The sequence below is a fragment of the Osmerus eperlanus genome, chromosome 8 (assembly GCF_963692335.1).
Source record: "Osmerus eperlanus chromosome 8, fOsmEpe2.1, whole genome shotgun sequence".
Lineage (NCBI taxonomy): Eukaryota > Metazoa > Chordata > Actinopteri > Osmeriformes > Osmeridae > Osmerus > Osmerus eperlanus.
The window spans coordinates 7,815,893-7,831,120 of NC_085025.1; the positions used below are offsets into that span (position 1 = coordinate 7,815,893).

At 47.7% G+C, this 15,228-nt stretch overlaps 1 protein-coding gene across 3 annotated transcripts in view; it reads left to right on the forward strand.

Moving 5' to 3' along the window:
• Positions 1-14,467, forward strand: part of LOC134024531 (pleckstrin homology domain-containing family G member 1) — a 45,057-nt gene extending 30,590 nt beyond the window's left edge. For all 3 annotated transcript variants that reach the window (XM_062467009.1, XM_062467012.1, XM_062467010.1), the window contains exons 5-17: positions 3,037-3,083; positions 4,806-4,956; positions 5,438-5,569; positions 6,250-6,432; positions 6,598-6,693; positions 7,200-7,286; positions 7,823-7,856; positions 7,953-8,045; positions 8,188-8,237; positions 8,334-8,525; positions 8,627-8,746; positions 9,007-10,894; positions 11,069-14,467. In XM_062467009.1, coding sequence (XP_062322993.1) covers positions 3,037-3,083; positions 4,806-4,956; positions 5,438-5,569; positions 6,250-6,432; positions 6,598-6,693; positions 7,200-7,286; positions 7,823-7,856; positions 7,953-8,045; positions 8,188-8,237; positions 8,334-8,525; positions 8,627-8,746; positions 9,007-10,894; positions 11,069-12,117 — 4,122 coding nt within the window. In that variant the 3' untranslated portion in view covers positions 12,118-14,467. The remainder of the gene's footprint in view (positions 1-3,036; positions 3,084-4,805; positions 4,957-5,437; positions 5,570-6,249; positions 6,433-6,597; positions 6,694-7,199; positions 7,287-7,822; positions 7,857-7,952; positions 8,046-8,187; positions 8,238-8,333; positions 8,526-8,626; positions 8,747-9,006; positions 10,895-11,068) is intronic.
• Positions 14,468-15,228: the final 761 nt, after the last annotated feature.

The following is a 15,228-nucleotide window of genomic DNA, read 5'->3' on the forward strand; positions in this document are numbered from 1 at the left end:
AGCGAGTTCTATCCCATGATAACTCTCTGCATTCCAACACTTCCTGTAAACCACCACTCTTACTGACGCTTCAGCCTCACCCAGTGGAGCAAGCGTGTGGGTTTCCTTGTTTGTGTATGTTTGTGTGTGTGTGTGTCTGTGTTGTACATCCAGCATAGCAGTCTGGCCAGACACGACAACACCACAACTAATCCTGTCTCCCAGCCTGCTGTGTGTTTACACAGAAGCTGTTGTTAAAACGCTCATTCAGCTGTTTAGAACCACTCCACAGGGCATTCTGGGTAATTAGCTGACACCCACATGCATAAGAGCTCATCATGTACGCTGTTGTTTCAGACTCCAGCTGGAGGAGGTTTCATAAGAAGGCTGCAGAGAAAATCAAGCTTGGATGGGAAAACCTGAGCGTCGTGATCTTGTTTTCAGCCAATCAGAGTCTTTGTTTGTGTGACTGATAGGCTAGATAAGCTAATGGACCAAATTAGAAGCACTGATGACTGACGATAAGTTAAACTGCAGTAGACCAGTTGCCCTGGTAATGATTGACGTGATCTTAGTTAAGTTTACTTTGTGGTCAGGCAAAGTTGACCCTTATCCTGACCAAGATAGCACACATGCACTTAACCTGCCCTGTTACACATGGTGTGATTAGTCATACCTGGCTAGACCTGCAGCCATTTAATTTAGTTACGCAGATGGCTGCTAGCTATCAGATAGCAAAGCTATCAAAGCTATTAAAGATAGTAGCTACAGTATGTGTGTTTAGGAAAATTCCGTCATCATTGCAAGGTGCGCTTGTGCACAATTGCGTGGGTGTGTGCATGCTTGCTTGTGTGTGGTTTGGTCATAAACTGGTGTTTGGTAAGTGGCCAGCACACATACTGGAAACATCTAGCCATCTGTGTGGTTTGGTCATAAACTGGTGTTTGGTAAGTGGCCAGCACACATACTGGAAACATCTAGCCATCACATGCAAACTGCACCCAAGAGGAGTAGGTGTGTGAGAGTGAGACAGGGGTTTGTCTCTAGGAGCCAGAAGGCCAAGTATCTCTTAGTCATGGTAAGTTAGTGTCGTAAAAACAAACACTGAAGAAACTCGACTCTTTTCACTGATATTGTATCCACTCAACTGACGCACGCGTACGCAGTAGACAAAAGCTAACCTCAACTCTGCAAAGCACTTAAACGAGAGAGGAAAAAATATAAAAGATTGTTAATCATTCTCCCCCTATCTATCCCTCTCTTTCTTGCCTTCCTCAGTCTCCCCTCCCCCTCACCCTCCTCCCTCTCTTCCTATACTCCCTCCCTATCTTCTCCCTTCCCTCTATCCTGCTCCCTCTCTCGCTCCTCCCTCCCTCTCTCTCCCGGAGATAATTGGCCATCTATTCTGATGTTCTCTAAACCCAGCCAAAGTGCTGAGTCAGTCTTGGAACCTTTTATACCTGCTGACTGAGGCAGGAGAGAACAATTATAACGAAATCACAACATTTTATCGCCTAGCCCAGGGACACATTTTCCTGCTTCAGAATTTAACGGCTCATTGAACCAACTGGACCTGACCGCCTCTGGTCCCGTCAGGACCTCCAGTGCTGTCTGGTCCGGACAGGACGGTACAGGGGCCAGGGCTGTCACTGTCCACCTGGACCGTTAATCTATTTTTACATGACATCAGCTTGGCCTGCGAAGGACTGCCCTATCCACACCTGTCTCTCCAGTGCACCAGTCTAGTGGGTGTACTGTAGATGTAGTACTCACCTCCTTCTATGGCCCATCAGCTTAGTCTTTGGTGATGTCATCTGTAGATAGAGACTCAGTGTTAGGATTCTCTCCTAGGTCCGGAGGGTGTGCTGTACTGTATTATATATGGGGTTTTGTGTTTTGTGTGGATGTGTGTGGAAGGGGTAGGGGGTTATGCAGTCCAAGTAGATCAAAGCCTGGCGGTAACCACAGTTGTGCCTGTGTGGATGTTCTGACAGGATCCAGGGTGTCTACACATTCTGGTTTCAGAACCTGATGTACAGAGTCTTGCTGTGCTGGTGCTGTGGCACAGGGACGACATGAGCTCAGGCTCCTTTACAAGGCCAGGATATTATAGATCTGGACTATTTCAGGAAGAGTGGTTTGCTGTTTGGGTTCTAAAAATGATTAAAAAAAGCTTTTAAAAAGTTTATATGCAGAGTGGTATGGTTTCGGGCATGAGTGTGTGTGGTATGTATGTCCAGATAAGTGCATTAGAAAAGTGTGTTTTGGTTAGAGGGCTATAACTGTGTGTGTGTGTGTGTGTGTGTCATTAGAACTCGATGGTGACACATCTGGTTGTGCTTAGTCCTGGTCTGAGGGGGCAGACTGCTGGAGACTAGAGTAGCTCTGCTCTTCAATTACTACTGTTCCCACCAAGTACCTCCAGGCATGGCATTAGTGTGTGTATGTGTGTGTGTGTGTAAGCAGTGGAACTCAGTCCTATGGAGAAAGAGGGGAGGGATGGAGAGCAACAAAGCACAAATAACGTGAGAAGGGGAAAGAATGGCATGAACTTGTAGAGGAGATGTATTAGCTCAGCGGAAGAGAGAGGGATGCGGATTCCAAAGAGTGAGCTGGACGAAAGTAGTGACCAGGGAGAGGGAGAGGAGGAGGAGGAGAGAGTGGTTCATTCCAGCTTTGATAAGTCATGCTGCGTCTGATGTCTTTGATGTTCACAGAGGCATGTGAGGTGGAGAAGGCACCATTAAAGGGGAGGCCTGGAGGACAGTTATAATACTGGGGGATGTTTCATCAGAGGGGCCACTGAGGGTCAGACTGAGACTTTAAGTCCTTGGTACAGATAATCATAACCTGGAGGACTGGCTCTCCTTGTCTGGTCTGAGCTGCAGTAGGAGGAGATGGGTCTGGGGAGGAGGAGGAGGAGGAGGAGTAGAGGGAGAGGAAAACAAGTTTCTTATTTGAACTATCGTTTACTGTAAACACACATACACATTCGTTCTCTAATGTTCACATAACCTTTTGAATGGTCATCAATCCTGTGTGTGTCTGTGTTTCCAGAGTGAAGAATTCCACATCTACACCCAGTACTGCACCAACTACCCCAGGTAAGAACCAACACACAGCAACAGGTTATTGTTTATTAAAAAGCAACACCGGTCTTTGTGTTCGTGTGTCTGTGTGCGGTTGTGTGCATACAAGCTATGGAGGTGCACATTTGCATATTAGTCGAAGTTTTTATTCAAATCTGCATGAATGGGGCTTCTGTATCACAGCGCCATTGTCATCCTGTCTCTGTCAGGCTCACATGCCGCTCTCCCAGCTTCTCATGTAGCTCCATTGTGTGTGGAGTGTCAGTGTACCAGGCCATCTATCTCCACAGAGCCCACACAGCCTCCACAAGCCTGCTGTACAGGAGTCAAGCTGTCTACTGGCAGTTAACACCTCAGGCTCTCTCTCTTGCCCCACCGGCTCTTTCGTTCGTCCCTCTCTCTTCCTATCCCTATCTCTCACTCCTTTTAATATCTTTCTTTCTAGTTTCCTGCCTTTTTCGCTCACTTCCTCTCTGTCTCTCTGTCTCTCTGTCTCTCTGTCTTTCTGTCCCTCCCTCCCTCCCTCCCTTCTCTGTTGACAGAGTTATACTCCCAGTATGACAAATGGTATTACACCCGTCACAGTATCATGCTCAGCGCCTTTAATGTTTTATTCCTCATTGTCTGAGCGCCGCCTCGTAATGGGAGACCTTACAAGGGTGTGTGTGTGTGTGTGTGTGTGTGTGTGTGTGTGGGTGGGAGAGGGAGAATCATATTGAGGCCAATTTTAATGAAGCTATTATAGGTGTACTGGGTTTCACAATTGTTCTGATGCATTGTCAGCAACGTGCACACACATACACAATCATCTTTCCTTCAAGCTCCTTTGTAGAATGTTGCCTCAGTAGAATTATAATGGCCAATGTATTTACTGTAGTAGTTAATATTGAGTCCAATAATACTTAAGTGTGTGTGCGCGCACACATGGGTGTGTGTATGAATAGGCTCTTGTCAGCAACCCTGACCCACACCCTCACACAGCTGGTGAACCCCACCAAGGTCACACGCGACACACATCCACACACACACACACTCTCTCTCTATCTCTCTTTCTCTCTCTCTCTCTGTCTCTCTCTCTCTGTCTCTTACAGTAGGATCAGAGTCTGCAGATGTATCTCTCAGGTCAGGTTTCCCACAGAACAATGTGAACCCTGTGTAGAACTGCACTGGAATGTGAACACACGCATATACATAGACACACAAACATGAACACACATACATGAATACAAATGAATACACATGCACAATTGGACATTTCTTTAAAACCATACTATAAAGAACACACACGTTCTCACCCTGTAAGGCGGAATTCATGCTCTATATGGCCTCATCCTCTGACCAGTAAACATCCTCTGATCCAGCATTAGCATGACCTGGCACTGTCCTCACCAAGGACTGTGTGTGTGTGTGTGTGGGTGTGTGTGTGTGTGTGTCCGCACGCGCACGCAATGTCCTTTTTGTGTTTATTATTACATTGTCTTTGATCAGATTTGATATGTTTGTGGTCACGGTTGCCAAAGATGGTTAGTTTGTACTTTTCCTCAGCCTTCATCTCTCTCTCTTCTCTCTCTCTCTCTCTCTCTCTCTCTCTCTCTCTCTCTCTCTCTCTGTTCTAATCTCTCTCTTCTCTCCCTTTTTCCTCTCTCTCTTCCCTTCTACCACTTCATCTTTCTCTCTTTCCTTAATTTCTCTATTTATCTCTCTTCATCTCCCTCTCCCTCTCCTCCTTCTCTCCAGGTCGGTAGCTGTGTTGACAGAGTGTATGAGGAACAAGGCGTTGGCCAAGTTTTTCCGGGAGCGTCAGGAATCTCTGAGACACTCCTTGCCCCTGGGCTCCTACCTGCTCAAACCAGTGCAGAGGATCCTCAAGTACCATCTTCTGCTGCATGTACGTCACACACACACACACACACACACACACGTACGTCACACACACATGCACAGGCACGTCACACACATTTATTTACACGCATACGTACACAAATGCACACAAATCTAGCACACACACATTCCCATAATGTATGTCTCACAAAGAAGTACACACTCCAGCACAAGAACACAGTCAACAACAAACGGCATGTGTTTATAAAATGTGTTAGACCAGTAAGAAACAGTTATCCAGTGAAGCAGTCCATATCTGAATCCTCCAGTTTCTCTGCTGTAGCCATGTAAGCATTCATAACCATGTCACACCTGGTCACATGGATCATAAGGCCCCCAGGCTGTGTGTGTGTGTGGGGGGGGGGGGGTTTGTCTCGTGTGTCTGCATGTCCTGTTGGGACAACCATATGGCCACGTGTGTGCGTGTTAGCATGTGTGTGTGTATATGCAGCCCTCTGACCCCAGTGTGTGTTTCCCGTGCTGAGCAGGAGATAGCGAGCCACATGGAGAAGGACACAGAGAGATACACTGTGGTGCTGGAGGCCATCGACACCATGCAGAGAGTAGCCTGGCATATCAACGACATGAAGAGGAAGCACGAGCACGCTGTCAGACTGCAGGTACCCACACACACACACACACACACACACTGTCATACACACTAACATGTGTGACCATAGGGTCTATCCTACAGAACAAAACACACAAACACACTGGAAAGCCGTCCAAACTCCATGGAGGGCAGCAGATTTCTGGTGGTGGTGGGCGTTCAGTCAGGTCGGGTGGTGTGGGGTGCGTTCAGTCAGGTCGGGTGGTGTGGGGTGCGTTCAGTCAGGTCGGGTGGTGTGGGGTGCGTTCAGTCAGGTCGGGTGGTGTGCAGGTTCAGACTTCTGCCAACTGATCCACCACAGTCCTGCCCAGTCTGGGTCCTCTTACACAACATGCTGTTTCCCCTAACTAATGATGACCTTGCATAACGAGGCCAGATAAAAGAGAAACTGTTGCTTTAGTCTGCTTGCAGGTCAGATGAGTGCAGGAATGTGTGAGACTGCACTTCCTCAGGATCAGGGAGGAGAGGATCAGGGGGAATGAGCTCTTCTCTATCCAGCACCCTTGGCATGGTGCTGATTGGTGTATTGTGTCCGCTTGACCTTTCTCATCTCACTCTTTGTTGTTGTTCCTCCTTCTTCCAACTCCCTTCCCTTCATCTCTCCCTCTGTTACCCTCCCTTCATCTCTCCTTCCCCTCTCCCTCCTCCATCTTTCCCTCCTCCTCCATCCCTCCACCTCTCTCTCCCTAGGAAATCCAAAGTCTGCTAACCAACTGGAAGGGGCCTGATCTGATTGGTTACGGTGAGCTGGTCCTAGAGGGAACCTTTCGTCTGCAGAGAGCGAAGAATGAGCGCACGCTCTTCCTGTTCGACAAGCTGCTGCTGGTCACCAAGAAGCGGGAGGAGGCCTACACCTACAAGGCCCATATCCTGGTGAGTCACCTAACCAAACTCGCAGTACAGTCACATGATCAACAACCACGCCCCCCCCCTTCCCCCGCCCAGTAGTTTAAACTTAAAGATAATTGAGATTGAGGAGGAGATGCACCACTCTAGAAAAAGAATGGGTCTTAAGTGTGTGTGCGTTTGTCGTTGCAGTGCTGTAACCTGATGTTGGTGGAAGTCATCCCTAAGGAACCAATGAGCTTCAGTGTGTTCCATTACAAGAACCCCAAACTCCAACACACTGTCCAGGTAAACAACCCTTCCATGATCCATCCCTACAGGACAGCCTGACACAATCATCCCATACTGCCAAGGCTTCAGCTTAAGCAGACATATTTGCTTTTTCCGCTTTGGGATAAAATCTTAAACATTATTACATCTCATGCAAGGCCTAGATAGTACCTGGTACAGCAGTTCCCATGACCCCTGGCCTATCTGTTTCCATGTCTCGGTCCGGTCCGGTCTGACTCCAGGAATGCTCAGACACGTTCTATAGCCTGAGGGCCTGAAGCAAGAATAGCTGTTTTTCTTTAAGTGTTTGTGGGAATGAACTTCAAAGTACAGGCTCATGTGTGTTATGCAAGTTAGCCAACAGAGAGGTAGAAAGCCATATCCCCAATTCATTTGGGTTTGTTCTAATTTTCTGCTACGCCTTTTTGTTAAGCCCTCCAGTCTAATGTGTTTTCTTGTTCTCTGCTCTCTGTGGCGTGTGCTGTTGCGGTGTTGTGCTGCCCCCCCCCCTCCCCCTTCTCCAGGCTAAGTCCCAACAGGACAAGCGTATGTGGATCCTGCACCTGAAAAGACTCATCCTTGAAAACCACCCGGCCAAAATCCCAGCCAAGGTTAGAGCTTGTCCTCTCTCGTCCCACAACGTGCACAATTTAGCCCTTTCTTTCTCCTACCACTCAATTGATCTCTTACCTCGCACTCCCTTTCTCTCTCTCTCTCTCTCTCTCTCTCTCTCTCTCTCTCTCTCTCTCTCTCTCTCTCTCTCTCTCTCTCTCTCTCTCTCTCTCTCTCTCTGTCTGTCTTAGTGTCTCTTTTCTCTCTCTCTCTCGTCTCCTCCTCCTGTTTTGTGCACGCTCTCTTTCTTTTCCATCATGCCATCTCTCATCTCTATGGCTTTCTTTCTCTTGTCTTTCTCTCACAGTACTGCTCTGTCTGTCCTTCCTCCATTCCTCTCTGGCTGCGGTACAAGTGGAAAATCATGTTGTTGTTTTTTTGTCTGGAGGAAATTGTTGAGAGGTTTCATTGTAATTACAATAAAGGGATCACTTGTAAAACTTTATGCTTGTAAAGTTGCCTGACCCGGCTAAGAGAAAGTGACTGGCGCACTCTTGTGGAACTTGTTCAAATACCTTCTACTTTTTCCTTCCAGGCCAAGCAGGCCATATTGGAGATGGATGCAATGCGTAAGTATTTATTGTACATACAATTATTTTAATACTGAATGAAAACATTCCTTGTGGCAGAGCAACATTAATATTCTTCTCCTTCGGTTTCCACAGACCACCCAGGGTTCCACTACAGCCCTGATGGAGACAAGAAAGGTTCTCCCCACACCAAGGAGGGCCCCACCCCTCGTCGGGCACGTAGGAAGGGTGAGCCGCCTCGCTAGAAATAATTAGAACTATAAGAAATAGAAAGTGCTTCCGTATCCTGTAATGTACAGTGTCAGTGTCAGTACACAAGAGCCACACTGACTGATCCAGGGCCTCTCTCTTTCTCTGTCTCTCTCCTTAGAACCTTTGTCCAAACTACTGAAGAACGCCAAGACCTCAGATGGGCAGAAGGTGAGCATAGATCAACCTGGTCCAAAAAAAGAATAATCTTCTCTCTCCAACACATTTCTTACCATGCCCTGACCTCGTCTCTCTGTCGCCCTCTAGAGGACCAGTCTGGGCGCCACCTTACTGTCCCCCGTGTCCCAGCTGGCTCTGGGCACCATTGGCCGCAGCCGCAGTCTCGTCAACCAATCGCAGGAGTCCCTGGACCCTGGGGACCATTACGACCACAGCGACAGGGAGGAAGGGGAGGAGCCACATCCACAGGACGCTGACGATGAAGATGATAGTGGCCTGGTGAGTCAGCTTAGTGCACCTCTTTGAAAATTGTGTTTATTGTGGATGTAGGATGTATGTAAACAGCAGTTTGAAGTGTGCTGTTATTCATGTGTGTGCAGGGCATGGGGAAAAGGCTGCAAGTGCCAGGAAAGAGCAGCAGGAAGAGGCTGAACCCTCAGGTGTCTGTGGACAGCATGGACCAATGGAAGAGCTTCAACATGAGTCCCACAGACCTTAAGGTAACAGCTGAGATCCTGGACCAATGCCAAAACATGACATTTGTTACCGTGGATAGACGCCATTATCTCCACTACTTTAGATAGAGGTTTATAGTTCAGAAAAGATAAGATGTATGCATTGCAAAGGCTTAGGTAAAAACAAAGTACGGTAACATGAATATGGAAAAGTCAAACATTGAAGTGCTCACTCATCCTCTTTGTTTCCCTCCTCCTGATCTCCTGTTTCTCCTCTTTCTCTTCCTCCTCCTCCATGTTTCCAGGCCGCTAAGGAATCCTTGAAGGAGCACCCCCCTCTTCTCAGGACCCCCCATGTGACTGAGGAGCCCCCAGACCCCCACCTCTCCTCCCTGCTGGTGCCGGGAGGCAACCCCCAGTCCGTGGGGAACATCTGGGCGGACCACCGTGTGCGCCGGGCTATGTTCCCGACACGCCAGAACAGCACCATGCTGCCCGATGAGGACGAGGAGGACATCTACCAGATGTTCGTGCCCACCGAGCCCAGCGGGCCGGCAGACCCAGAAACACCAGTGGTGGCATCCCAGAAGTCCGAGGTCCCATCCTCGCCCAGGCACACCCCCCGACCCTGTAGCTGGCACTTGGACCAGGTGCCCACGGTACAGATAGACCCCCCGTCCTCTGGGGACAGGCTTCTGCGCAGGGCCAGCAGCGTGGGGGAGAAGGGCTCGGAGGTTCCCCAGAGCCCAGACGATGACACCAGACCCCACGGCGAGAACGACCTGGAAGTGATCCATTCCGAATCCTCCAGCAACGAGATCTCAGGGTCGTCATCGGCGGAACAGCTGACGATCGACGACATCGAGAACGTCTACGACAACATCAGCTACGATGATCTGAAGAGCATGGGGCTCATCCGAAGGGACCAGGAGAGTAGGAAGTCCATGAAACAGACATCCAGAGACGCACAGGGCTCCCAGGGCCCAAACTCAGAGGCAAGAAGCTCCAAGGAGACTGTAGCTGTACCAGATAGCTATACAGACAGTAATTGCTCGTCTGCCCCGGAGGTGTCGCCCTTGGGGACAAGCGAGCTGAAGATCGTGGAGGAAGAGAACATCTATGACACCCTCTTTTTCAGAGAGCCTCTTCCGCCCGTGGAGAAGAAGAAAAAGAAAGGAGAGGAGAGTGGAGGCAGGCAGGAACCAGAGAGAGACAGTTTACTGGCCTCGGAGCCTGACCTTACTGGCTGTGAGAGCTTGGGTGGGTTTGTGTCTGAGGAGAGTCTCCATTTTGGGGATGACGAGGTGATGGACTCCCACGCTGCTCTGAGGACTTCTGAACCAGACTACTCGTCCTCATCTGCCTCAGAGACGTTCTCCCAGCGTTCTCACACAGGCGACAGGATGTCTGAGCAGGTGGACGAGATCTGGAACGACCTGGAGAACTACATCAAGGTCAACGAGAAGAAAGCAGACCGCCTCCCTGCCGCTTTCCCTGTGAGTGCCGGCGTGTCCCCCGAGAAACCGTCCTCGCTCAAGAACAGCCCAAAAAAGGCAACCAGCCCCCCGTCACGCAGCTCCCCCACCAAGAGCCCCCCAGCACACCACCTCAATCCCACCCCCCCATCCGCCACCCCCCTTCCTCGGTCCTTCACCATCCCCATCCTCAACATCCCCGAGCTTCTCCGAGAGGCCACCTTCGAGGACGAGGATCCCTCCTCCCGTCCCCCGTCGCTCTCCCTGCCCGCCACCCCCGAGCCCCTCCCCGGCACGGTCAAGAGCATCCGCAACAAGTTGGCCCGCCTCAGCAGCGGAAGCTTCCGTCTGGAGGATGACGAGCTGGGGGAGCTGCCCCCCCAGAGAGAACCCCCTCAGCGGGATCGGCAGCTCCAGCAGCCGCCCCTCAGGGATCTCCACAGCCTGTTCCCCGGGGAGCTGGCCGGACTGAACTCCCCACTGGCCTCCTCCTCCCTGCTCCTTGGGGAGTCTGTGGAAATGGACCTGATGGACAAGTCCAAGAACCGGGTGTTCCTGATGGCGCGCCAGTATAGCCAGAAGATCAAGAGGGCCAATCAGCTGCTCAGGATGAGGAGCATGGACCCTGGTGAGGCCTGCGGCCGACCCCGCGCAGAGAAGAAGCACAAGGACCTGGCCGACATCTTGGAGGAGAAGAAGCAGGGGGGCGCAGCCATAGGTAATATAAATAAGATGACCTGACACCATAAAATAAATACACAGACATCTTAAAATACTGACACTTACATTTTCACATTGTTGATTTTCATCCATGTATTCTTTCTTTTCCTCCGTTTTTCTCCATCTCTATTTCTCTCTCTCTCTCTTCATCCCTCTCTTTTTCTGGCCATAGGTACCAGGCTAGCAGAGTACTCCCAGCTGTATGACCAAGTGATGTTTAGAGAACCTCCGACCTCCCCCACCCCCCACCACTCCCACCCAGGTCTCTCCTCCTCCCCCTCCATGCCTGAGAGCTCCTTCCTGGGGGAGGACTGGCTCCACTCCACCTACAGCAATGGAGAGCTGGCTAGCTTCATATCAGACTGGCCTAGCCAGGGCGGGGGCACACGGGCCTCCACCCCCCAGCACAGGCTCACCCCTGCCTGCTCTGTACCTGCCCTCAAGACCCTCCCTCCCCCGCCCACCTCCCCGCCCACCCAGCGATGGAGCACCTGTGTGTCAGCACCCAGTGAGAAGGAGGAGCACATATACAGTTCCATCAAGAGGAATACTTCCTTCAACTCCCCTTCTCCTTCCTCCTCCACTACCCCCCCTAAGACTTCTCCTTACAACCGCTGCCAATCAGTCAGCTCACTGGGAGAACAGCAGGTGCAAAAGGAAAACAACCACAACCAGAACCAGAACCGCATAGTGTTCAACTATAATGAGTCTATGGCAGAGAGGCTCAAGATCCCCAGTCTGGGTCAGGCGGGGCGGCAACACAGCCTCCCGGAGCGGTCCAGTTGTGGTCAGTCAGAGCTGACCCTTCAGGATGGTCAACAGGTGGTGGTCCTCAACCGGAACTCTGCACTGAGCATGCTCCAGGCCACCCAGAACTACTTGGCCAACTTCAAGGACAACGGCGACGATGACGACGACGATGACTATGTGGAGATCCGCTCGGAGGAAGAGACGGAACGCAGCATGACGGCGCCGATGCCTTCGCAGAAGAACGGAGGATCCTTGGTGGCTCTCTCGGATCGGAGCCACAGGCCTGCTGTCCAGGGCCAGTCCCAGAGCCTTCCCTCCACGCCGGCCAGGTCCTGCCACCCCCTGAGCTCTCTGGACCGGGAGCGTCTGCAGCAGTACTTGTGGGCTGAACCCCAGAACCAGAACCAGACCACCATTGTCCAGTCGCTGCGAGAGAAGTTCCAGTGTCTCAGCTCCAGCAGCTTTGCTTGAGTCACCGTAACAACCAAAAGAAACAAACAAAAACACACTCTACCAACTTCGTAAAATGGCAAATGCACTGCATGGGCATATTATATGAGTACTGGATCTGCTGCTTGGCCTGAATTATCATGACAACAAATGACATACAGGTATTAGAACCCAGGGAACATGCACACTGCTCCTTCTCCCATTTTATCAAGACACATGGATTTGCCAGACACAGTGGGCACATTATACACAGACATATGGTTGATATCACACAGCACATATGTCTGGATGATCAACATACATTTCACTACATTCTGCATACTGCTGCTTTGCCAAAGTCACACAGCCAATAATTTTCCTGGTCTTCCATTGTAATCATGGTAACATAGGACTAGGAATGACGGGGAAGCTAGTTGTCCACCATTGCACCTCACACCTGGAAGTGCCGTTCCATGTCAATAAGTTTTTGTCCATTTTAATAACACCTGCAGAAGTGGTGGGATCCACAGATACAGTTCTGTATATGAGGTGGATGGAAGGGTTCAAAGGGATATCAAGTAATCAGGCTTTCTCATAGATACCATGCAGGCAAATGTCGATTTTTTTCAGTGATGTTGAGTAAAGGATACATAACTAGCAGATTTCTATACACGACAGACAGCTTGGAAGTGTACAGAGTACAGTTCTGCCCATTGAGAGGGTATGGTGTGATCCAGTTCGTCCTTTTAGCCATCAATAAATAGATAGAAGCACCTGCAACGAGAAAATGACTCTTGATATTGGGGGTTATGTTGCTACAATTATTCACAGGCATATTTTTAGAATGTATGTTTTTAGAATACAACCTGGACTCTCTTGTGGAAAAAGAGAGTCAATTTTGATGGTTCTTTTAGCATATTTGGACTTTTGTGGCTGAGCTTACCCCCATGTCAGAAAGATGATGCTCATAGTTTCAGCTGCAATATTTGAACTGTGCATATTTTAGGTCTATTGGTGACGGAATGAGCAGCTTAAGAGGTTAGCCAGTAGCCCTTCTGCATAATAGGCTAGTATCAGCTATGCTAACTTTATCAGCAGTTATATCAATAAAAGAGGATGACTTTGTTTCTTTCTGAACTGCAGAATTCATTAGGTTCAATATACTGTACATCTGGAAATCAGACATGCACTGTACAATAAATAAGGCTAAATGTTTTTTTTCTGTAATTTCTCTACCTACTCTACCACCTTAGTCATCAGTAGGTAATGTGCTTTAAACAAAGTCCTCTAAAATGGATAAACAGTAGATTGATATTTCAGATGTTCACTAAGAAGCAATAGGAGTTCTCCATTCTTTTTCAATCTGATTGCGAGTCAAAAAATGTGGATAGGGTTGGTCCACAATTATTAGATTGCATTACATATATGCAATATCTTAAGAGGCAGAACATGTATAATTTTATCTAATTTCAGCTTTGTTTTAAACAGGGACCATAAAGAAAAACATTAGGGTGAGAGCTTTTTTTTTAATTTCACAGTACTGTATTTGGTGTATATTTTTCTTCAAACTCACAATCTGTCGGGTCAGATTTTCTTTACTCGTTTACATGGGGCACTCATGTAGCATCACTCACTACTACTGATACCCCATACACTTCCTTCTATGTCTGAAAGAGCAGTTAGTACACACAGTAATACACACACACACACACAGACACTGCATCTGTTTGTAGTTTTCTGTCCCCTGTGTTTTTGTTGAATGCTTATGGCATTTCTTGTCTTATTTATTTATTTCTGAATAAACCTGTTACTTAACCCTCCCTCATCACTGTTATATGAAAGGCCACCGCCAGTTTGTAAATTAACGTAAAATGTATTTATTTTGAAAGTTCGATTTTGGGACACTAAATTTGGTTTGTATGTTGACTGTGAATTTACCAGAAAATGTTTGCATCTTATCACGTGCACTGTTTAATCAGGTTATCTGAGGAAAGAATAATTAATTCATGAAAAGTTGGAATGCACAATATCATGGCCTTCTATTCATATCAAGGTAGAAAAAGCACCCAAAACAACTTAAGAATATGAAGTATGTTTCATTTGTTTATATACCTTTTCCTTGTACGTTTTATGTTCTTTGTTTCACTGGTGGGGATTGTCAACCTTCATTGAATTTGACTCTTGCACTTTTTTATTTTTTATTTTACATTTGACTTGTAAACACTTTGTAAAGATGTACATTTTAGGAAAGTTATTCTTGTACGCAATAGGTTTGCTTATAATGCTTTTATTTTTAAGTTAAGTGTACTGTTATTTTTTTAACTGCCTAGTTGTCATTGCTCAAGAAAACAAATGTATTGGAGACAATAAATAAACACAATTTAAAATAAAACTTGTGGCTCTGATTCTTACTGCACTAAACAGATGACTAAAAAGTATGACACCGATGGATCATTACCACGCTCAAATGACCATGAAGATTCTGTCTCAAACACTAGCACACACAAACTCAAGCAAACAAGCCCATTACAGATAGCATAAGAATACAAGAATCTCATCTAAAGAAGTAATTTGTGTAAAATATTTTTATGAAAAATGTGAACTGGTGTTCATTTTTTTTAAATACAACAACAATAAAATTCCAGTAATCACACATCACTATATTATTTACAAGGTGGACAAGGGTATTAAGCAGAACCTTGGTTTCTGTCTCAGGTGGTCATTGAGCGGTAGCCCCATCAACGTTATTATCAAAAGTTGCTCAAGATGGTGTTCTGGAGAATTCAGTCTCACCTGTTTCACCTTCCTTGCGTGTGCACGAAATCATGACGTTTTTTCTTGTTTCTTGGTTGAGCTGAATGTGATTAATATAATTGTGTGTGTGTTAGCTTATAGTGTACTCTACCTACTATCCATGAGGTATAGCAATACAGGCCATTTATAAAGCAGTACAGTATACATCAACAGAATCACTGAATTGCTTTATAAATGTCCAGACTGTAATATACAGGGGGGGAACCACTTTCCTCAGGACTCCAGGGAAATCTGTTCCCCCTGTGATCTCACTGTAAAAGACTGATGTATAGATGAAACGTGTTATACATAATGATCACAGTAACATACATCACCAGCATTACTGAATTGCTTTATAAA